This window comes from Phodopus roborovskii, unplaced genomic scaffold, assembly GCF_943737965.1.
Source record: "Phodopus roborovskii unplaced genomic scaffold, PHOROB, whole genome shotgun sequence".
NCBI classification, from domain to species: Eukaryota; Metazoa; Chordata; class Mammalia; order Rodentia; family Cricetidae; genus Phodopus; species Phodopus roborovskii.
The window spans coordinates 2,925,382-2,948,863 of NW_026126547.1; the positions used below are offsets into that span (position 1 = coordinate 2,925,382).

General features: G+C 47.0%; 1 protein-coding gene across 4 annotated transcripts in view; it reads right to left on the bottom strand.

Annotated features, from left to right (window-relative positions):
* Tns3 (tensin 3) overlaps window positions 1-23,482 on the bottom strand; it is a 223,324-nt gene that overhangs the window by 98,149 nt on the left and 101,693 nt on the right. For all 4 annotated transcript variants that reach the window (XM_051200598.1, XM_051200597.1, XM_051200600.1 and 1 more), the window contains 9 exons: window positions 20,654-20,706; window positions 18,507-18,678; window positions 16,539-16,589; window positions 14,474-14,596; window positions 11,660-11,724; window positions 8,872-8,955; window positions 4,136-4,248; window positions 3,361-3,421; window positions 2,518-2,593 (listed from right to left, as the gene is read on the bottom strand). In XM_051200598.1, coding sequence (XP_051056555.1) covers window positions 2,518-2,593; window positions 3,361-3,421; window positions 4,136-4,248; window positions 8,872-8,955; window positions 11,660-11,724; window positions 14,474-14,596; window positions 16,539-16,589; window positions 18,507-18,678; window positions 20,654-20,706 — 798 coding nt within the window. The remainder of the gene's footprint in view (window positions 1-2,517; window positions 2,594-3,360; window positions 3,422-4,135; window positions 4,249-8,871; window positions 8,956-11,659; window positions 11,725-14,473; window positions 14,597-16,538; window positions 16,590-18,506; window positions 18,679-20,653; window positions 20,707-23,482) is intronic.

Below are 23,482 nucleotides of genomic sequence, written 5' to 3' on the forward strand. Positions count from 1 at the left end.
GCCCCTGGGAACACCCAAACACCCACGGCCAGCCACTTTCTGCTTCCAGAAGCACCTCATGTGAAGTTGCTTCTAGTTCTGAGGCCAGAACTAACTGCTCTCCACGGTTCCTTGTGCTCACTGGGGCTGCTGCTGTCCCTGCCCTGATTCCTTCATTACGGTTACTATAGAAACTTACGGATGGAGCCCCACAAGTCCTCTGTGCTATAAAGAGAAAGGGTCACACAGTGTGGAAATGTCCTACGCGCTATCATGGCATTGATTTCCACCCTGACTCAATGCCTCCCTTACCACAGGCCTGGCCACCACCACTCCACATGATAACCTAAGAGGACCCCCACCCAACATCAAGTGGACTTGCAAGTTCAAGTTGGAAATTAAACTTTCATGAAGGCTTCACACCATCAATTCAAACTCCCTGCAAAGGACCAGAACAGTACAGCCCCTGAGGCAAACGGCCTCAAATAGTCTACTTAATAAACATTACTCAGTAGCCATAGGTCACCAACATGTGGTAAGAACTGCCTCCAGGTGGCCTCTAGATGCCCATCCACACCATCATTTACCTCGCCAACTGGTGAGTGGAAGCAATCCACAGAAATACTTTCCTGAGCTGGAGCAGCAGCCAGCCCCATAGGGGCACATAGGCCAAGTCTGGGCATGCTCAGCAGTAAACATCTCCCTCACCACGCTGCCCAGCTCCATTCCTTCCCTGTGCCACCCGATCTTTCTCCGAACCACCTCAGTGAGCAAGGATTACCTCCACCCATAGAACCTCTAAACTGCCCCACATCTCCTGCTCAGAGCCACTTCCCAGTGGCCACAGCACACACCAAGTTTACTGGGGCCTGTGTTCTGGCTGTGTTGCCTACTATGGGGCACATAGTGTAGGGTAGGGTGCCTAAGCAGGGCTCCTCTAGAGGGGAGAGGGGACGGCCAATTAAGGCTGAGTGACCACCTCTCTGATAGTGAGAAATGCTTGAGATGCATCCAGATGACATGTTTCTCCCACCCTGTCCCCCCACCCTCTCCCCACCTGCCAGGCACTGTCATGGAAGACTGATGTCACCTTGTCCCTTTCATATTCACAAAACTTAAGCATGATCCTCACTAGGCAGACAGCACAGCTCCCAACAGAAAAGGGCCAAGCAGATCCCTTTCCAATACAATGAGCTTGCACACAAATTGACATGTAAAGGAAATCACCATCAGGAATCACAAGGCCAAGCCACCATGGCTACCTTGAGCCACGCTCTTCTCCAGTCCAGCACCTTAATGACTGTCACAGGCATGTCATAGGCTCCTCTGGCCTATTCGACATCTTGAGGTTCTCTTCTGCAATACAGCCTACATCTCCGGGAGGCTCCTCAGGGTCAAAGAAATCATCCTGTTCTTCTGCCCTTACTGTGTCCAGTGCTAAGACTGGAAACAACCAAACAAACAAAAGCCAAATGCAAGAAAGAAAAAGAAAACAAAAAAAGAGAACTGAGCAAAAATTAAAAATGTGATGGGGAGGGGGAAAGGAAGGGAGGAAGGAGGGTACAGAGGAGGAGAGGAAAAGCGAGGGAGAAAAGGAAAGGAAAAGGGAAGGGCTGGGAGGAAAGACAAAGTGGACGGAAGACAGAGGGAGGGGAAGGCGGCTGGAGGGGTGAAGACGCCCCTCCCAAGGACCTGCTTCCACATTCCACTGTCTCTCTCTGGTCCTAGAAGAATCAGAAGCAACCAGCTCAGGAACAGAAGGCTTGCTTTCCCAGGGAATGGAGGATGCGGGTGCGGAGCCTCACACCCAGGCTCCAGTCACCCTCCACATCTCAGTTTTTCCACCATTCCCATGGCTCATAAACAGGTATGAGTGTCAGGATATCTGTCCTTGAAAACAGGGAGGTACCTACTCCAGGAGAGCTATTCATAATGAAATATAACACAAACTCTTCAGTCACCCATCATCTCAACAAAGTAGGTCTGGCAAGACCACGAAAAAGATCGTATCTAAATTATTCTACACATGTTAGAAGCTGTACATATGCCCTGCAGGCTTTCAGACAAAACCTTTCCTAAAATTACTTTACATGTATAGGTTCTTCTGTATTCAAGGCAGACAGGAGGTTTAAAAAATCTCCTCAAAGAACAAAAATTATCTGGAGAAGTCACTGTTTTGATCATTATTCACACTGTAACAACGCGGGTTATATGCTGCACATTGGCTCTTGTGAGGCCGTGGGATCACACAGGAGGCCAGGCAATGGGGTGCTCAGAAGGGCTGTGGCTAAGTGGGAACTCTGCACAGACCCAGCAGTTCTGTTATAAAAGATGGTCAAGGACAAAGATCTGTCACTGATACTAAAATATTTTTATTCACAAAGCCTTTAGAGTGACAGCTGTTTTCCTTCTCCTGTTGGTTATGATTGTCTTTTCTTTGAGAGGGGAATCATAAACTGGGTGATTTTTCTTTCTAAAGCAAAAAAAAATTTCTCTCCTTCTGGGTGTGGACAACGGCTACAGCATGTGGGTACTCACCATGATGTCGCCCTTCAGCAGCTGGGCCGGCTCTATGGCAATGCGGATCCTGCTGGGGTTTTCAGGGCCAATGTTGCTTCGGATGAACAAGAAAATAGATCATTACACAGTTCCACAATGTCATGACCACGGTAGTACAAGCTGAGAAAATGGCTAGAATTTGCGCAAACAGCCCAGATACCAAATTTGGAGGCTTTTCCTTACAGAAAGGAGTCAAGAAGTTCAAGAGAGTGCTGAGTTGGGGTGAGTTACTTTAGCACCATTATAGCCCCAGACTGGAAAAGTGGTACTCAGGGATGCCTCGGCTGAGAGAAGTTTCAAGCGGGGACAGACCCTGCTTTTATGACAATGTGAGGATGCAACTTCCACAGATGTCATCATGGGGGAGGGGGACACTTTGAGCCCAGAAAGGGGATAATGGGTCTTTCTGAGTGCCAGGACATGTACTGCCTTTCTCGATTTGGGTTAGTATAAACAAAGTGCTAGCTACACACATCGCAAACCAAACTCAGGAAGTCGTACAGGTTCTGAGGATATATATCTGAATCACAAGGGACAAGGGGAAATGCCAGAGGACTTTGTCCTAGCACTTTACAGTATATTCACTTCCAAACAGTATCGATTGTCTCTCCTCTCTACCCTGGAAGTTTCACTACGCAACCCCTTAATGGAGCCAACTAGAGATTCAGGGACCAGGCACCTCTCAGAGCAGCAGCTTGAATACCTCCTTTGGGCTCTTGGCATTACTGGCTCATTGGGTTCACTACTTCTTGTAGGAAAGACAACCCATTTCACAACCATCCCCAAACCACCCTAAACACCCAGCACAAACCAGGCACTTACTAGATCCCAGATGTGTACACAGGCTGCATGGCTTGGTAGAGCTTCAGAAAGGGCCGGCACGCTGAAAGAGAGACACACACCAAGGAAAGACAGGATTATTATTAACTCATGCACAGATATCCCACCAATAAAGTAACATAGTTGAACTTCCAATCAGCGGACTACTTTACCCAGAGGTCCATAGAGGCTCAAAAGCAACCTGCAATCCAGTTAAGTTCACCTTATTCCTAATGACCAGGATGACTAGAAGCCACAGATACTATCAACTGATGAGTGAGCAATCTACCTGGATGTAACCAAGGAGTAGGAGACAGGACCTGCCCCCAGACACATGCTACGTGTACCTGCATGGGACAGGGGCCAGGGTCTCTGGCTATACGCTGCAAACACCTACATGAAACAGGCAGACAGGATCCATGGGAATATGCCATGGGGCAAATAGGAAGGACCCTGAGTTAGGGGATGTTCTACCATGCTGGCTTCTCTCCATTTTGGAAACCTTGAGAGGTACACAGCTGAATCACAGAGCTGCTGACTCAGAAAGACCCTGGCCTAACAAGAGTTCTGCATCCAGGTTATGGGGCTATTTATCAGCCCTTCCCAACTGTCTGTCCCTCCTGTGATTGATGGCTTGGTCTCACCTTACAAAGCCAGAGCTCTTCCCACACACTGGGGCTGTGTACCCAATAGGAAGCATAGGTACAGAATCTAGATATCACCGGAGGGAAAGGCTGCTAATTCAGCTCTAGTCTGGGATGAGAAGACTCTCTCTCACCTCCTCCAGTGTCAAAGTTGGGGGTTCCATGCAGGATGACAAAGTGCAAGAACAAGGGTGAGGCGTTCATCTTCATCGCTCCAGACAGCAGCCCACTGAGAAACTGCACATACCTGTAAGAGACAGTGGCTAAGACTCCACAACTGATTCCCAGATGCTGAGTCTCAAGAGCAGGCAGTGGGGAATGGAAACTGTGTCTGGAGGCCTTGGGGACACCCTGTCCCACTATATACAAAAGGCAGTGATTATCCCATGCTTGGGGCTAGGGGAGTCACTGCCTGGCTGGAGCTCTACCCACTGCTCCTGGAACTGCTGACTGTGTCATTTACGTGTAAGTATCTCCTTCATGTGGACATCAACACCTGGGAGGTCTCCTCACCTGTTCCCAAGCCCCTCACCAGCAGGGCCAGCACCTGAGACCCAATAGCTCATTTCACCCAGGGCTCCCACATAAAACCTGAGGAGCAGCTGCTCTCAAAGGTCCCTAAACTCTGCTGTCCCCACACACATCTCCTCAGTTCTCCTGTCTCAGCTGGGCACAGGTCCTCCAATGGCCACTCATACACTTGGAAGATGTGACTTTTCCATATGAATTCCAAGCACTGACCTCAGGCATCCAAGCTGACTGTTCACAGCCTTTTGCACACATGGCAGCCAAGAGAGAAGTTTCTACACTAAGTGCATGCGATCAAAGAGTATCCATAAGGCATGACATGGCAGCAATGCCAAGAGTTTGCACTGTACCGGTGTTACACTCTGATGCTCCCCTGGCAAACCTGTATCCTGCTCCCATAGGAGCCCAGAGAGAGCCAATACCCAAGGTCCCTGACAGCATTCCCATTATAGACAAACAATCTCCGCCAAAACCTGCAACACCTCTCTTGGAATCTGCCTACCTTCTTGCCTTTGTCCACCATGGCATTGCACTCATTGGAAGAGGGGAGAAACCAAACAAGGAAAGATCCCAAAACATGCCATCAAATTAATGGTCCATGCACCAAGCAGGAAGCAGGAAGTGACTGTCACCAATATAGAGACATAGGGTCCTCATACCTCCAAGCCCCTGGGTGAACACAGTCACGGGGCCCCACCTTACAATAAGAAAACACTTTGAGTGCCCAATGGAATGTAGACTCAGCCCCTTGTCAAAAAGCTGAGTTTGAAGGTAAAATAAATAGAAAACTTTTAACAAGTGTTTTCCCAACTTAGGGCCCATTCTTTCGGAAAGCTTTGGTATAATTCACAAGTGCTTCCTTCCCTGTAGGAAAAATTCACAGTGACAGACAGGGTGTCAGTGCCCCACCATACCAGTAGCAGATTGTTCTTGCCAGGATGAGGGTTAAACCTCCCAAGCCACAGGTGCCTGAGGTCCCCACACACTCTCATGAGTGTCAGACCTCTACACTGCTCCACGAGGCTACTCTGACAGCAAAATTTCCTGAGCTGCTGTGTGCAGGTTCAGAAAGGAGAACCATCCTGTGACCCATTGCTTACATCTTGTACATGGCAGAACTCATTGGTAGTCTTGGCTTTGTGGCCTTGAGCAAAGGTAATGGATCACACACACAGGCTCAGGATGGAGTACCTAAGACCATGTTTAAGACAGTGCTTCCCTCTTCCCAGCACCGGATAATACCAGACACTAGGAAATGTGTGCTCCTGGCTTGTCTTTCCTTCGAGGGGACTCCGTTGCAATCTGCACCTGGTCTGACCCCTTAGATGAGATAAATCTTGACACACAGGGACTTGGAGGTATGAGGGCTCTGTGTTGGTGATGGTCATTTCCCGCTCTGATGTACACCCTAACTCGGGCACTAGGGTAGGCAGGGTACACGTTCACATTTCCTCATACATGACAAATGCTGTGTATGTAGCTCTGCAAACTGAATATTTGTGACTCCCACTCTCCTCCTATCAATACTACAGACAGGGAGCTTGCAAGATGTTGGCTGTCTGTCTGAAATTGCTGTCCATGTGTCAGACAACACAAAACTCCTATCAATAATACAGATGGGGAGCTTGCACAATGTTAGCTGTCTGTCTTGTTGTCCATGTGTCAGACAACATAAAAAGTGCTTTTTGGTTTGGGGTTTTTGGTTTTCCTATGCATGTTAACATGCCTGTGATCCCAGCACTGGAGAGATAGAGGCAAGATGTTCATAACTGTAAGGCTATCCTGTGCTACATAAGACCAGATAGATAGATAGATAGATAGATAGATAGATAGATAGATAGATAGATAGACAGACAACAAACTAAAAAAATCCTTGCTTTTCCCATTGTGCAGCAACAGGTGACAGCAACAGAAATCAGCATCTGCATAAGCTTGCTCATGAAAAAGCTGAGATAGAGAGCCACCCATGTGCACATGTCACTCAGGAAAGGAGGGCAGACCCCCACTGCACTCCAGGTCTCAAGCAGTCTTTCCTCATTGAAGCTTGCTCTTAATGGACATCATCTTCCAGGTTTTCCACTAGGGGGCACTCAGCACGCAGGGGACCCATCCAAAGAGACTCCACAGTAAGCCTCAGTGTCTACAAGTTCCATACCCACAGATTCAAGCAACCTCAGCTCAGATATCCAGGAGGAAAAGAACCTGCATCTCTACTGGAGATATGAAGGTTATTTTCCTCCCCATCCAGTACAGCCAAGATAGTGTAACAGCTAGGCAGCCACTGTTGGCACTGTCTTCAGTGTTAAATGGAACTTAGAAGGTTTACGGTGGATGGTCAACCTGAAAGAAGAAAGCAAAGTGGATGAACTGAAGACCATGGTGGTGATATGATATGTCAGGAAGACAAATACTGTGTCTTCTCTCACACGTGAGCCTAGATTTTATGTATGTGGTACACACACACACACACACACAATGTAAGATAAGAAAGGGGACCAGTGGGAGGAAGAACAGAATAGGACTAACAGGGGAGTGGATATGAGCATAATACACAATATTCATAATGGAATTCATTATTCTGGACATGAATAAAACCTTGAAAACACAGAAGGATATATAGCAGCTCTACACAAATACCAGGCCACTTATGTAAAGAACTTGGGTATCTGCAGATTATAGATGGGATCTAGATCCAGTCCCCAGCCCCAGGAGGTTCTGGACAATTTCTTCTTTGTCCACGGTTGCTTAAATACTGAGTTTCTCAGTCACAGATCCTACATCCCTCCCTCAACCTAAAGAGAGCTAATTATGAACTTGACTTTAAAATAATTTCTTGGCTTCGGTCCTAACACAACCTTGAGAAAAGCACCCCCTGTCCACTGGCATTCAGACAACAGCAAGGTGCACAGCCCCGTGAGAGCAGTCTTTCTGGTCTCCAGTGTTTCCTGAGGTTCAGCTGAAACATGCATTCAGTTGTTGGACCACTCAGCAATTATTTGGTTAGTGTCTTCTAATATAGGCACCAGACAAGGTAGCATGAAAAGCAACTGAAACAGGCAGCCCTAATCTCTAGAGCAGAGCAGCAGCTTGGAATGCAACATTGAATCCTGCTGTCACTATAAACATGTAAGCCAAAAAGGATATGTGAAAGCTGGAGCATTTTAAAATGAGATGCTTTCCCTGTTTCTACTCCACACTCCAATATCATTAGAAGCTACTGATTCTATAAGTAGAAAATCCTGGCAGCCACGCTTGCCTGCTGGGTCCAGGAACTTGTGGGAGTTGCATCTTGTTTGCACTTCGTCCTCTGTGCAAGTCTTAGGAATTTTGCCATTTTGGAAACTGGTCAGTGGAAAAACAATACTTCATGAATTCAAAACAGAAGCAGGGGCTGTTTAAGTGGAATCGTCATAATATGCTGAAGTTTGCAAAAGTGGCTTCCCTGTGGGGTCTGTTGCTGAAAACAGGACATGGCCTGGCTCCAACCTAGGGTCCCACAGGGTATCCCACATTCTTCCAAACCTAGGCCCATCTGAGCGGACCCAAACCGCTAGAATCACTATATCTGCTGGCCCAGCCTGCAGTTGCGCTAGAGAAAGCAGATGTGAAGGATCAAGACTCACGTACAAAGGTTTGGGGCTACAAGTAAATCCTGTTCCCAAAATGGGAGTCATTTTGCAGCTGCTTTTGAAATTCTTGGACAAATTCTGGTGCTTGGCTTAAAATAGGACTGCAGTGAAGCCATGTAAGTGTCTCAAAAAGAGAAAGGCCTACTCTCCAACGGCTGCCTGTCAGTACTTCCAGGGGCTACTACATGGCAGGAAACTTTCAAGAGAACTGCTCTGTGGCATCAAAGCACTGATACTGTGGGGTAGAAGTCAGCCTATGATGATGTGAAATGGCCATTTGCGTCAATAAAGTCATAAGAACACAGAGTCATCTGTTTCCATACTAGATAAGGCTGGTGAGTGCTACAACACTGGTGAGTTCAAAACCACACAACGTGAAACATCTACCTACCACTAGACTCTCCACCACTTTTCCTGATCCCTGTTCTGCTCTAGCAGACAGAAGTGAGTTCAACATGATCATAGAAATCAGACCTCACACTCTGAAGGAGACGACGATCCTCTGGGATGAAGAGAGGTGGCCTGAGTCATCTCTGGGAGTGATCATAGCGACACACAGGCCTCAACAGACACATAGCTTTCACCAGACATACAGAATGATTCACATCCTTGCCTTGGAAAGCAGCAAACCCCTCCCTCATATTCTTAGGCAAGATCCAACGGCAATGCAGAGAAGAGGTCCAAGGGCCTCTGGCCCCAAGATAAATACATACCTCTTCTGGGAGGGCTCCATTAAAGCTGAAACTTTGTCATCATAAAACTTCTTCATTGCAAACCTGTCCAGGGCCTGGTCAGCGCTGGGGAAGGAGAGGTGAGGGCGGGAGAATGAATTAGTATGTCAGATCCGTGGTACCGCAGCCCCTCACATGCACATCCCATGTTTACCAGTGACCTTCTCCCGCGAGGAGCCACACCTGTCCACATACAGCCCAACATTTCTCTGTAGGAGTACACTCAGTTCAAAGCAGGAACCACACCGAACTCCAGACTGAAATCCTTATCTAAGGGTTGATACGTAGATATGGCCCTGGCTCCCAAGGAAAGGAACTGGCTGAAAGGGTCTGCAGGGGCCGAGGAACAAGCCTAACATGTGTGCATACTGTCCACCCTGTGAAGTCTTAAAAGTATACTATGTGACTCTTGGTAAGTGGCATCATGGAAAATCTTGGAGGTTGAGGACAGGGTGATAGTTAGGAAGGTGTGTGGGGCTCGGGCTTCATGGGGGTATTTCTAATATAAGGTCACAGAAAGTGAATCTACTTTGCAACAGCCTAACTGACTGTCAAACCCACCCCCAATGTTCACATCAGTCTTCACAGAACCTTCTGGAAACCTGGCTGTGGGGTATGCTAGGGTTGCTGACCTGACTTAAGCCATGAAATAAGACATATTTAAACCAAAAGCATCCTTAAAAATCAGCCAGGCAGCCAGGCATGATTCTTTAATCCTAAGGCAGAGGCAGACAGAGGTCTGAGTTCAAGGCCAGCCTGGTTCATATGGTTAAGTTCCAGGCCAGCCACAGCTATATGGTACGACCTTCTCTCAAAAAACAAACAACAAAAGTCAGATAGGCTTATGAGTTATCTATGGAAAATGTGCATGTACTCTCCAGAAAAATGACACATTAGCTTTAACGCCATCCGTCTTCTGAACCCTTCAGAGTGGCAGGCACAAGAATGTTCTCTCTGTGTAGCTTGCTGTCTCTGTTTTGTGCCACTTGTAGAATAAACTTAAATCAGGTATGTCCTCTGTGGCATCTAACATATAACCTAAGGGACGAGGGGGATAGGACACATATGTAAGAGTAGCAGTTCTTAGGGGGCTGGAGATATAGCTTGGAGGTTAAGAACACTGGCTGCTTGCTGTTCCAGAGGTCCTGAGTTCAATTCCCAGCAACCACGTGAGGGTCCACAACCATCTATAATGAGATCTGGTAGCCTCTTCTGGTGTGCAGAGATACATGCCCACAGGCAAAACACTGTATATATAATACACAATCTTAAAAAAAAAAAAAAAAAAAAAAAAAAAAAGAATAGCAGCTCTGGCAACAACAACCTGGATTCTAAAGAAAAGGAAAAGCAACCTGGGTAGGAAAATTTAGTAAATGCTTAAATATGTAATAACCATATCCAAGGACTGCAGAGCCTCACAGGTGGTAGAGCTGTATCAAGGCAGATGCTCATGATTAACTTAGAAGAGCAAGAGACAAAAAGCTCAGTGATGACAACCCACTTAACTGGAAAACTGAGCAGCAGCATCAGTGGCTGCTTTGACCCCTGTGTGATGCTACACAAAGCACGCTGTGGATAGACTTGCAGAATGACCATAGCATGAGGAGTTTCCACTTCAGTTCTCACGGTTCAGATGAGGACAGGATGCTGAAGCCCTGAGAGACACATGCATACTTCCTGACATTTGCATGTGATATACCAGCGATGCAGAAATAGCAGAGTTTTACAGCTCTGGGGGTATGCTTTTGGGGAAGCAAGGCTGGTTTCCCAGTACCTGCAGTTGGGGAAACATCTCTAAATTGTGCTCACTCGGGTGGTCTGTACTAAGAAACAAGCGGGCAAAGTGTGGTCACAGACCACATTCCTTTCACATAACTGAGGGGCCAGTGTGACTGGGAATCTGGATGTGTCTGGCACACACATGATGCTTATTCAAACCCACAGGGCTCTGCTTTTCACCCTGGGGTAGGGTTTCCTCCTTGGCAGCACCAGCCTCTCAATTTGTTTCCAGAGAAAACATTCCAAAAGTCCAACTTCACTCCTTCACACTGCAGAGGAGAGGTTCACAACTGAGATGAGAAGGCTTCAGTTTCCTCAGGATGGAATGGTCTGGGCACACAATGCAGCCATTGAGATGGCCAGAAGTGTGCAAATGCACAAGCCATCAGGAATGGTATTTTCTTTTCTTGTGCAGTGCTGGGGAGGAATCTAAGGTCTTGCATCCACTGGGCAAGTGTATTAAATTAAGCCACACTCCTACCCAACAACGACATTTTCTAAACTGGAGTTTAGCCTTTGCAGAGACCTGGGCCTCAGAAGACAGGAGACACCCTGACTGTCCTGTACCTGGATGGCTGCGCTAAGGCCAGGGTGCTATTATCTCTGAGGAAAACATACAGCAGACTTCCCAGAGTATGTAAAAAACAAAAAATGATGGTTGTCAATATCACGATTTACAAGGTGTGAAGTCATGCAGTGAGGATGTCAGCATGGTGCCATCAGCTGTCACTTTTCGTTAGAGAATAACTGGGCTCACTTAGTTTTATCACCTTCACAGACCTCCCTGGCATCCAGCACACAGAGCGTGTCAAACAGGAACATGTCTTTTTTAGCCTTGATGGAAGCTGAGTTCAGGCACAGAACACTCTGGTACTAACGGACAGAGGTAAAACAGGACTGGTTCCCAGGAAGACTACGGCTCACATATGCAAACCCAACTTCCAACACCCTGTGGAAACGAGCCCCCCCCCCCCCCCCGTCTCCATCCTACCTGGCTGAGACATTGGTGAAGTGCATGTAGGATGATATGACCACTCCGATGCGTCCTTTACCGCCCTGCAGGAGACCACAGAGGAATTAATGTTCTTTCTATAGAATCCCACATAGAGATATAATGAGGCATGGGCAGGCTAATCATGAGCAGAATGACAGAAGAAGCATTGACTCCTTGGCCTCTCTAATCCTGGCCAGCCTGGCACCAAACCCAGCAGTGCCTCCTCACAGGGAGTCTTCACACAGGGGCCCATAACAAGAGCAGGTGCTAGCTGGGTGTCTGTAGAAATCCCCGGAGGGCATATCCACATGGCGGCAGCCAGTCATTCACCACCTCCCAATTAGGTTAGGTGAACCGGTGCCAGGAACTGCAGCAATTAGCATGACTTAATTACCCAGGTGAAACAGGAATGAATGCCTGCCCAGGGCTCACAGTAACAGGGCTGTGTGTGTGTGTGTGTGTGTGTGTGTGTGTGTGTGTGTGTGTGTGTGTATAGCTCTGAGTGGCAGAACCTCTGAATAGGGTGAGCTGGTGGTATACCACACCAGTGCCCAATACCATACTTTACACAGCAGGGGGGACCCCTTATACAAAGAAGGGAATCCAGGCAGGTGCTATAGAAAACCTTCTAGACACAACCACTTACAGCAATGTCACCATGGCAAAGCCACAGACCAAACTGAAACCTCAGGACACACTATTATGACATACTAACAGGGGTCTGCAAATGGCAACTCATAAGCCTGTTCCGTTCTGCCCACCAACTTTTTGCCTACAATCTGTGAGCTAAATTTTATTATCACATATTTTTAAGCATTGTAAAAAGAAAAAGAGAAACAGAAATGGTTTGTGAGACACGTGAAAATCACATGAATCTTGCATGCCCTCATCATCTGCCTGGAACCTGGCGGTTTGGCTTCAACAGCCCCCACCCACACTGCAGGGGCAGGCCTGAAGAACTCAGCAGGACCACCTGGCAAGCAGAGCCTAAAATACCCCCTAGCTCTTTTGAGAAACATTTGCCAGACCTTGATCCCAAATCATCCGAAGCCAAACTGGCAGGTCTCTAATTTGTAGCATCCCCACCTCTATTCTTTTCCTCCACTTTTTTTCCAAAGTCAGTTCTAGAGACCGGACCTTGTGCACCGAAGGAAGCACTTTAAACTGAACTACACGCCCAGTCCTCAGTTCTACTCTTAATAGCAAGTAATGAACAAACTCAAAGTTTTCATAAATCAGCCATCATATAAAGCTGGGAGATACCAACGCAGATGTTTGGCAAATTCCTGACAGTGGGATCCTGGTTCTTGGCATTAGTAACTATAAAGCTACTAATGCTACTAATGTATTTCTTGCATTAAATGGTATTTGCCTTAACAACAGAAATCACTTAGAAAGAAACACCAGCTCAGCCAAAAGCAGACCCACACATGATGGATTTTACTGCTGATGCCATCAATCACATCCAGGTGAACTAGGTCAGGGGATCCAGTCAGTACTAAATCTCCCGTAGCAACACATGGCTTCAGGCAGACTGCACCAAACATGCAAAGAAATGATGACAATCCTAAAACTCTCCAAAAAAACTGAAGATGAGAGACACCTCCAAAGTCATTTTAGGAGGCCAGCCAAGTATCCCAACGTGATACCTGGATGTATATCTAAGCTTTCATGGGAACGGTGAGGGTGCAAGTTCTCCAGCGAGCAGTGAGGGTGAGCAGCTGAGGGTGAGGGAGGGAAATATGTGTCCTCCTTCCTGTCAGACTCCCAGTGTAAACACTGTACAAATTATCACCTTCAGATCAGCTCTAAGCTCACCGGTTGTAGGAAAACATGTTAGTAGGTGAGATGCACTTGTGACCCCAAGCTCTTAGAGTAGGCAACAGCCTTTTGGACTTCCAGTTCTGTTCTGACCGTAACAAAAATCCTAGACTCACACCAACATCTGATGGGAATCTTCCTCCCCAAAGACTTCCAAAGAAGGGGTAAAATGTAGAAGACATTCCCACCAGAAGCATGGCCTCTTTCAAGTTGGCAATGGCTTGGGCATATGTTGAACACAAAACACAACCCTTGTAGGCATCAGGAGAATGGCTACTGCAGTTCAGCCGTACCCTGCCCCTGCCCTAGCTGAGACAGGTCTATTAGTCATTTTGGGCATGTGTGAAAGGAAACACCCACTGTGCAAAGCAAGCAGATTCCAGCCCTCCAGCCATGATGATGGTGAACTTTGGATGGCATCGGCAACCACAATTTCAGATTAAAAGCTCATCTCTCATGGCACATTTTCTGGGCATTTCAAAAGTAGTTTAAAGCAACAGGTGCCCTATAGGGGGTAATGAAGGGGAACTTCACAAGTCCATAAACTGGACACCTACCCAAAGAGAGCCCAGAATCGCTTAAGGAAGGGGGTAGAATATCTAGATGGTGTTTTCATCTTTGGTGACCCATATGTTTTCAATCATATTATAACTCATCTCAATTTCAATAACATTCAGAATGAACAAGTAGAACAGAATGGATAGAAGGGGCTTTTAAACGTCTAGAAATATCAGAAACCTTAGACCTATGAATTCTAAAGCCAAACTGCAAGCTTGGGGATTCATCTTATTTTATTTAATGATGAACAGGAAATCTAAAACGCATACCTACACGGAGCATGTCACACCAACTACAACTATCCTGGAAACACAGTGGTTTCCAAGACAACCAGCGGGTGCCTGTGACCAGGACCAATCTTAACCCCTGTGACCCCTTAAAAGCTAGAAGGCCAGCTGGACCTGCCGAGCATGTGGGAGCAGGGACACTCACCCTGCAGTGGATGACAACCACATGCTGGGGGTCACTGTTCAGCCAGGACTCCTGGGCTTTACATATGGTGCACATCTTGTCAAGAGGTGGTGCATGCAGTTCGGGCCAGCCCACATCCATGATCTGCAAGAGAGAAGAGAGCTGCCTCCATTTCCACTTCCTGGACCTTTCTATGGTAATCTCTCAGTGATGTATGTGATCCACTTGGGAGTCGCGGGGGATGCTGTGTAGGCCTCTTCTGAAAGCTGATGCACCCAGCTGCTGGTCTGCTTCCTTATAGGGGTGACAATTCTACAGAGGCCTTTCAGGGGCATTAATGGTTCAGAGTTGACTGTAGAAGAATCCAAGGATCTCCGAAATCTACAACAACAGTCTATGGCCCACACTGCTGTCAAATATTGCCCTCTCAAGCTAAAACGGAGTCTGGCAAATATAGTGAACCTAATATTCCCCAGGCCATGCAGACCACATTTCAGGGGCACCGAGCCCTCTAGAAGCAAGGAAGTACCCTCAAGTTTTACTTCTATTTTGGCACAAGAACATAGAAAATCGCTGAGAAGGCCAAAGCCTCAAGCACCTCTGGCCTCTGGCCACACCTGGGAGGACCACGTGGGGGCATTGCTTCTCCTCCTATTTTCTATTTTTAGGAGATGGGGTGAATAGAGCCCTTTCATAGATGGAAGTAATAGAAAGGAGTTCAGTAGGTTGGACCACAGCAAAAGCATGGCAACTCCATGAAACTGGGCCCCTTTCCCGTATACCCAGTATAATGAGGCACATATAAATTGTATACTGTGCTCTTTACTAGTAGATCTGGGGCCAGAATTAGTTCAAAGTTGTTTCAGATTCTGAGTATTTGATAGACTTTGCCAACTAGTCATCCATACTCTGAAAAACCAAAATTGTAAATACAGCAAAATTTAACTTTTTGAACATAACAGCACCCCAAAAGTTTTGATTTTTAGAGGATTTATCCCAGGTTATGAGATGATCAGCCTGCATTGTTCTGTTCTAATGGTTGCAAAGCATTTCAACATATGGAATACATATGTAAACACAGTCCCACATGCCTAATTTTATCCCTAAAGTTTGCTACTAAGAATGCTCATGAATGAAGGGGATACTTGTGACTATTTAGAAGTCTCAGAAGAGACATCTTCACATCGACACAAAGGCTCTTGCACCTCAGCTGTGATGGCTAACAAACCTAGAACACGCTAAAGTGGGAGAAGAGTACAGAAAATGAAGCCTGTGGGTTCCAGGGATGCAGCTCTTCTGGCACGGGTACTTTACAAATGAGGATCTCTTCTCCAAAGCACATCGGGCCAGACAGATTTGGCTTTTTTGTCTGTTTAACATTCTGGAATGTCTGCACATATATGTATCTTGGAGACAGGACACATGCCTGAACACAAAATAAAACCATTGGTTTCATATACACCATATGTATACACCTTGAGACAATTTTTTATATTTTCAATAATGTTGTATGTGTCATTTCAAGGGTGTGGAATATTCCTACCATGGTGTTATGGTGACATACAACAAAATTTTGCCTCAAAAAAAAAAGAAAGAAAAAAGAAAAAAAAAAAAAGAGTTATTTTATGAGTGGGGATGCTGTATACACATTAAGTGCAGTGCATCTAATGACACTGGAGCTGGGTTTCAGGTAGCAGTGAGCTGCTATCCTGGGTTCTGAGGATCAAATTTGGGTCCCCTGCAAGAACCCTAAGTGCTCTTAACCACTGAGCTGCCACTCCAGGCCAAGTGTTAGCTTTGAGTAACTACAACTTCAGGTTTTCAGATGAGGGATATGGGACCTGTGTAAGTGTTATAAATTGCTGCCACTGATGGAGACAAAGCAAGAGGTATACAGGACCTCACACTCACATCCTAGGCATCTATTATTTTTAATTTTCAAAGTAACTAAAGGATATAAATAGTCTTTAATATTCCTTGATACCAAGCTATGTTCCACAAAGCCTATGAGAAACAACTTTTGCACAACAAAATATGCATCACTTACATTTTACAAAGTCAAAATATGAAGAAATAAATTTCATACCTTTGGATTAAGCTTTGTAAGGTCATATCTCTTCTCTGAGAGGTTTAATACCTACAAAGGGAAGAAACGATTTTAGACCAAGAATGGTTTCCAGAGAGCAAGGAAAATACACAACTATATTAAAACTGTTGCCTTTGAGGATCAAGGACCAAAAGAGATCGAAAGGCACAAGGTATGTAGTCACAGGGCAGAAATGCAGTCAGATGAGGATGACCTCTGTAAGTCTTGCATGTTCCTTTTGTTTAAAAAAAAAAAAAAAAAAAAAAAAAGAGAGAGAGAGAGAGAGAGAACTTTTGTTAGCTAAAATGGGCAAGGTAAACTCCTTTTTCTGTTGATGCTATTGGTTTGCTTTGCTTTCTGGTTTTTGTTTGTTTGTTTGGTTGGTTGGTTGGTTGGTTTGGTTTGGTTTGGGTTTTTTGGTTTTTTGAGACAGGGTTTCTCTGTATTGCTTTGGAGCCTATTCTGGAACACCCTCTGTAGACCAGGCTGGCCTCAAACCCACAGAGGATCGGCCTGCCTCTGCCATCCAAGTGCTGAGATTAAAAAGGTGTGCACCACCAACACCTGGCTGCTTTCTGTTTTTTAACATTAATGGCTGCAGACATTCGAAACATAAGACCTGTACACACAAATCTGTAGTCACTCTTCCTGGTCCTGCTCAGCACAAGGGACACTCTGGGGACAGGCAGTACTCGTTCCTCAGTAGAGGAGCCAGGTAGGGAAAAGCCTGAGCTGGAGACTTGTCACTAACAATTCACAGCTATCTGTAGAATCAAGCCCAACAAAAGACCACCTGTGCCCTCACAGGACACATGGCTTCTCCTTAACTCAACCTGTTACCTCCTGGGCCCACTCAGTGTCAGCCCCTCTCACACCTGCTTAATCAACAGCACTCAGATGCCATTCCTTGGAAGACACAGAACACCATGGCCTGTCCAGCTACACCACTGTGAGTGCTTTCCGTAAAAGGTTTGTGGGTTTGGGAAGGCCCTCAGCAGTCTCTTTGGGAAGGGTGGGAAGAAAGGGACTGGTCTGGGCACAGCTTTTCACTGGAGGAGGTCTGGTCCTGAAGAGGCTGCACTGTGATAGCAGAGGCAGCTCTGGATGTATGGCCTTTCTTGGGGGCTAGGATGCTACTCCCCTGTCCACAACCAGGCTGGACCTCAGGGAGTCCAAGTCCTGGAAGAGGTCATATGCATTTCATGTAGAGACTATCCTAGAAGTGACAGCTGGTAGTCCCCATTGAGCCTACACTGAGTCTAGCCATGGGAAAAGGCTGCTAAGGGTGACAATAACCTCCTTGTTGCCTTTGTAAGATTAGCTCTCCAGAGATAAGGCGGCAGCATGAGAAGGTGCTAGAAGCTGTCATGTAATCTAAGCAGTGATTACAACAGCAGAAAGAGGCTCTGTGGGGCTGGCAGCCCTGGAAGAGAACAGGGCTAATCAGAGAGAGTAGTGTGAGAAGCCATTCTTCTACCTCTCCTCAAATATGGTGTCCCCTCCCCACAGCACACGTGCTGTGAAATCAGGCTACCTAAATTGCACCCAGGACCATCCTTGGTTCTTACCACCCTCTTGCCCTTACAATGCACTAGAAAGCAGGAGGAGTCAGAGCTGCTTCCTGACACCAAGGATACCAACTGGCATTATAAGGGTAGCTGATTGGGATGCCTACAGTCCCAGGAACCAGTCTTACCAATGAGAAGTCATGATCAGAGCTGGACAGAGGCAGCAACCACCTCTATAGTCAACTGTCACAGACCATAACACAATCATTAAGAGCAAAGCTTACAGTAAAAAGACAGAGCACATGGCCAGCCCCTGGTCTTAGGAGTCGGGTTCCAGACACCAAGACCATTCCTCTTTATAAGCAAGGCATATGCCCATCAAGGCCCTCACATGCACTCTCCGAAGGACTCCTGCCTAGAGGCCCTCTGCCACTGTCTGTGGTCCTTCCTGGGCACTCACCAGGTAGTTGTCTCCATGCTTAGACTTGAGCATGCGTGTGACTTCCTGCAGGCTGTGCAAGTAGGACTCCTCTGAACAACTGGCAGGGAAGGACACCGCGATGATGCGTTCTGTGACATATGTAAGGTCCAGTTCATGGCTGTCCTCCATGGCTGCACTCAGGACCAGGGGCCTGCAAGACAGGAGCAGGCAGTGAGTAAAGGGGTAACAAGGAAAGGGATGAACACTCACCCTGGCATTGCATTTTCAGGAGACAGATAGGAACAGCAGCTTCCTGGGAGTCCCGTTACAGTCCATCTACACCGTTCCCCATACACTGGGGCACACAAGATCTATTGTAGGCCAAGACTGAGCAGAAAGGCCCTGACTCTGGGGGAATATGCAGAGGAGCCGCTGGAAGAAGAGTGCAGGGACATGGGGGAAAGCATGTGGGCATACAGGGAAGCCAGTCAGGCTCCCCCCATGTGCACAGACTGGCTCTTGGAGAAGGGACACAACCTTGACTCTAAGGCTCCAGGGTCAACACAAGGCAGCTGAAGGAAACACAGCTCAGACAACAAGAAAGGCGTAAGCAGAGACCAGAGAGGACTACAGAAGCCAGCAGCCACCTGTCTACATGCTCCTTCAGGGTTAGAGGCTGGGGAAGTAGACTGGACAAACTGTGGGAAGAAGGAGGGTTTATGCCAGAAGCCTGGAGATGAGGCGAGATCCAGCACTGGAAAGCTGATGAGGTAGGACAGTAATGGTTCTACCATGGAGGAGTGCCTTCTTCCTACGAGCTCTTTGGGGAGAGCCTCATGTGAACAGGATGCAGGGGCCTGCACTCAGGATCAGGATGCAAATCCAAGAGACAGGGCAAAGGGCTAAACCCAGGAGAAAACACTAAGGGAAGTCAGAGCAGGCCATCTTCTACCCACCACGCCGCCACCACTCCCAGGCTGTTTGCCTGGGTTTACTTTTCCTACTTTTATTGCATGTTTTTCTCTGCTTTTCCATGGCTTTGAGGGAAAAAAAAAAATAAAAAAAACATCAAAAATGGTCCAGCACACCTCCATGTACCCATTCATCCTCCAAGCCACCAGCTGTTTTTGTCCCTATTCACCCCTTCACCATCACCCTGCAGTCTCCTCCAGCCACTCACCAGCTTCTGCCCAACAGCCCACTCTACTCTTGCAACTACTTTAAAGCACGCCTAGATATTTTTCATCTTTAAAAAACCCAATAGTGCCAAGCATGGTGGCATACTTCTTTAATCCCAACACTCAGGAAGCAAAGGCAGGGAGATCTCTATGAGTACTTAGCCAGCCCTGTTTACATAAGACTGACTTCCAGGCCAGCCAGGGTTGCCCAGTGAGACCTTGTCTTGGGTAGGTGGGTGGGTGAGTGGATGGATAGATGGATCAATGGCTGGCTGGATGATAGATTGATAGATAGATAGATAGATAGATAGATAGATAGATAGATAGGTAGATAGATAGATAGACAGACAGATAGAAAACCTTTATAGTATTGATTTCTAGGAGGTTTAGTAAAATCATCTACAATGCCATTACATTCAGAAAAGTAGAAACAAATGTTCAGTTGACTTGTTTAAGTATTTTTAAAGATTTTTTCTTTTCCATCTTATTCTTCAAACACAGACATAAAAGTTTAGATTTTTTTTTAATGAACCAAATAATAATAACAATGTGACCTCTGATAGCTATCTCAGACCACAGAGGTGCCTCCCAAAGGTTCTGCCTGCAGACTGAGCTGAAGGCCCCTGCTAGCAAGTGGCTATTCCCTGGGGCATGCCAATCCATTCCTCACCTCTGCCATCATACAATCAGATGTCAACAATGTCACTATCTACCCAAAGACAATCACAAATGTTTCCACAGTATAAAATCAGAAATGGTTATAAAGGAAATGTTTTACTTTTGATGATTCATTCTTAAAGAGGTGGTTGGGGGCAGGCTGGAGTGCTCAGTGGTAGAGTACTTGCCTAGCATGAACCAGGCTGTGGGTCAAATCCCTAGCATGCCTCCGAAAAACATTATGGTTACTACCAAATAAATAAAAGACTATCCCAGTCTCCTCTCTGGAGATCACTCCCAACCCATAGCCAGGGATATAGGAATGAACTTCTTTCCCCGAGGAACACTCACCTGGAAGGCTTATCACAGCGTAGAGCAGCAGGTGAGGTGGAGCTCTCAGAAGCCTGCAAACACCAAAACACTTTTCAGAAAATGCTTTTTCTAAAAATGCTTTTCAGATTTCGTTACATACCAGTCCATATGGTACTTAGACCACGCACTCAGCCTCGCTGCTGCTGCCACCACCACTAGGAGGAACAATGACAGCTGCTTATCATAATGGTAAGCCAACACTGTCACTCCCACCCTCCTTATCCCCTGGAAAGGTGCACAGCATATCAGAGGATTTCAGGCTGCCCAATGGCACGATTCCATGCAAGGACAGCAGCCAGGGGGTGGTGAGGCCACCCCCTCTCCAGGGCTGGGCAGCCACAAACTCAGCACATACAGAAGAGTTTGATGTAGCACAGAGAATCCCATCCCCATCAACATCAGCCACGGCTGCTAATCACAGTTGTGTGGCAGCAGCTCTTAGTGGTGCTAAATCTAAACATATACCAACAGGAAGAAAGACCCTCAGGTTCTAATTCCATTTCACAGAGGGTATGTAAGGGTTATCACACACACACCTAGATCACACACACACCTGGGCATCCCACTCCAAGGCACTGTGAAGCATTCTTCCCGCCCCATTCCGGGTGACACTGAGTGACATTGTGCTAAGAGGCAGAGAGCCTGTTTAGGGGCAGAGCTCTGTGAGTTCGACCCCATGAATACTCAGAAGCATCATACACTCCTAATTCTAATTTATACCCAGACCGTTCTCCACTCAGTGTGATTGTAGGGACAGAAAATAAATGGTACAAATGGTTCAAGAAATCTGTTTTCTCAAAATCATTCCAACTCAAAGCCTTCCAGGAAACCAGAAACCTCAAATAGGAAACCCCTACTTCCAGAGCAGAGGAAGTGCCTTGTGCTGGACATCGAGGTACCCAGAGCTATATTCCACAACACCTTCTCCCTTGGTAGTGGAGGCCTCTCCAAGCCTTCATTAGATGACAAGGCCAGGCCCCGTCCACCCCAGCGCCAGGCCCTTGGGGGTCACTGGCATGCTCCGTGTCATAGCTTGGAGCTCTGTCTAGCCCCAAATGACCACAGCCTTTCCTTTTCACACCCAGCTGGGGAAGCCCTTCTGCCCCCAGAACCTCCCCTCTTGGACTCCCAATCTACACTTGACCCTGAATCCATGAAAGACTCCAGGAAGGTCCTGATGTCCTGCCCAACCTCACCGACATACAGGGGTAACAGGTACTCCTCCACTAACAGTGGGCTCACCCAAGGTGGTAAACGCCACAAAACAAAACTGAGTTTAGGGGTTGGAAAGATGGCTTGGAAGTTTGGAGCGCTTCCTACTCTTCCAAAGAACGTATAGTTCCCAGCACCTGCACTGGGCAGCTCATGACTGTAACTCCAGCTCCAGGACTTTGAAGCCTTCTTCTGACCTCTGTGACCCCGCATGGCACACACAAACAGACACAGACACACACAGACACATTCAAACAATAACTGACACATTCAAACAATAACTTTAAAATGAGCTTAACATATCTAACCTGAACAATAACCTGGGAGCGACACCGAAGAGGTCACCACGCCTCCTTGTGATCACACAGCTGAACAGAACAGTGGCTATGACGGCACACCTTAGGATGTACCATACAGCACACGTTCAGGAAAAAATCCAAGTCTACATCAACATAGTTTCCACTGAATGCTCATCAGTTCTCAGCACTGGGGGTGGGGCTCAAGTTCAATCATTCTAAATCAGGATCACTGGTACACGAACTCTCCCACAACAGTCATGCAGAATGCAAGCTGAACAGCACTTTCTTTCTGGAACACAGTTCGGCACCATTTCCCTCCTCTATTTCCATAGGTTCGTAGTTTGTTTGTTAGTTACCTTGTTCCATTTTCTCCTAAGAACACACTTGATATCTGAATGGGGAGGGAGAAAGCCACCATGCCTACAGTCAGCTTGGAAACACTGCCACTCTCAGGGGTGACATCTAGGCTTCTCCCCACCACACAAAGGGCTGTTCCCTGTATTTTGTTCTAAACGAGGTAGCGTCAGGCAAAGCAGACAATGGAAGGAAACACAAAAGATGGACCTAAAGCTCTTAGACCTGGAGTGGGAACCCCACCAAACTGCAGTTGTTCACAGGCAAACCTGGCTGAGGGGCTACGGAGGCCTTAAGGGAGCCCTGCACCTTCCACATGGCCTGGACCTGCTGCCCAGGCTCACCTCACCAACTTACCCCATCAAGGGACTAGTTCCACCTCCACAGGAGGTTTCCAGAAACGACTGGTGCATCTCCCTTAGGGCTCCACACCAATTCCAGTGAGTAATCAAAATCACTGACATTGGGACAAGGTCTTGTCACGTTTCCACGTAACTGGTGATTGTAACCACCACCCTAATGGAAGGCATCACCACCCTGCTGGAGGATGTCACCACTCGGCTGAAGGACATATGACCCCAGGTGTGGGGCTTCATAACTTCATAACTTCAGGGTAAACACCCGGAAGAAGGCTCGGCACCAGGACTCTGGCTAGGGAGCTACAGTAGGCCTGGGCTCAGACACTCCCCTAAGAATCACTTTCTTCTGTAACAGGCTTGAGGACCTTATTCTGTTCATCCGCATAGAACCGTTAGCCTCAACTGCCAACCAAAAGACCAGGAACTTTAGTTAATGCAAGCCCTGGTCTCTACACCTGACCATAACAACACCCCAGGTCCATTTACACACCCTCTGCCACTGCAAGACTCTGCAGAGACCTTACCATGGAGAAAGCCTGTCAGTACCACAGTCTAGCAATTGGTCCTTGACGCCAAACCAAATC